This window comes from Chaetura pelagica, unplaced genomic scaffold, assembly GCF_000747805.2.
Source record: "Chaetura pelagica isolate M959 unplaced genomic scaffold, ChaPel_1.0 C11451720, whole genome shotgun sequence".
Lineage (NCBI taxonomy): Eukaryota > Metazoa > Chordata > Aves > Apodiformes > Apodidae > Chaetura > Chaetura pelagica.
The window spans coordinates 1-591 of NW_009968908.1; the positions used below are offsets into that span (position 1 = coordinate 1).

At 60.1% G+C, this 591-nt stretch overlaps 1 protein-coding gene across 1 annotated transcript; it reads right to left on the reverse strand.

Moving 5' to 3' along the window:
• Positions 1–6: 6 nt before the first annotated feature.
• On the reverse strand, positions 7–321 carry LOC104395968 (potassium voltage-gated channel subfamily A member 1-like; the record flags this gene model as incomplete). The annotated part of the gene is made up of 1 exon (XM_010005732.1): positions 7–321. A coding segment is annotated over exon 1 (315 nt), but the record flags the coding sequence as incomplete, so codon positions are not given.
• Between the last annotated feature and the right edge of the window lie 270 nt (positions 322–591).

Below are 591 nucleotides of genomic sequence, written 5' to 3' on the forward strand. Positions count from 1 at the left end.
GGGCACATTGACCGGCCGGCGGAGCCTCCCCCCGGACTGGTAGTAGTAGAGGATGGCGTCGAAGCTGGGCCGGTTCCGGTCGAAGAAGTACTCGTTGCGGAGCGGGTCGAAGTACCGCATGCGCTTCTTGGGGTTGCCCAGCAGCGTGTTGGGGAACTGGGCTAAGGTCTTCAGCTGCGTCTCAAAGCGTAGTCCGGCAATGTTTATCACTACACGCTCACAGCACTCATGGTCATCGTGGGCAGCAGGCTGGTAGCTATCCTGGGGGTGGCCAGGCAGCACAGAAGTCTCGTCCATGTTCTCTCCAGCCATCACGGTCATGGTGGCACACAGGAAAGAGGGTCCAGGGGCAGGGGAGAAGTGAGGGAGAGGGACTTCAGAGGGGGGACTAGAGCAGAGAGTCCCAGGGCAGTTCGGTGGAGGGGGGGAGAAAGGGAAGGGAAGGGAGGCTCAGAGTCTGCAGGGAGGGATGATGGGGTGGGATGGAGAGCCTGAGGAAGGGATGGCTAAGGAGCCTAAGGGATGGAAATATCCAAAAGGGGGAAGGAGAGATGGGATGGAGGGAGAGGCATCAGGGTTGATGGGAGGATA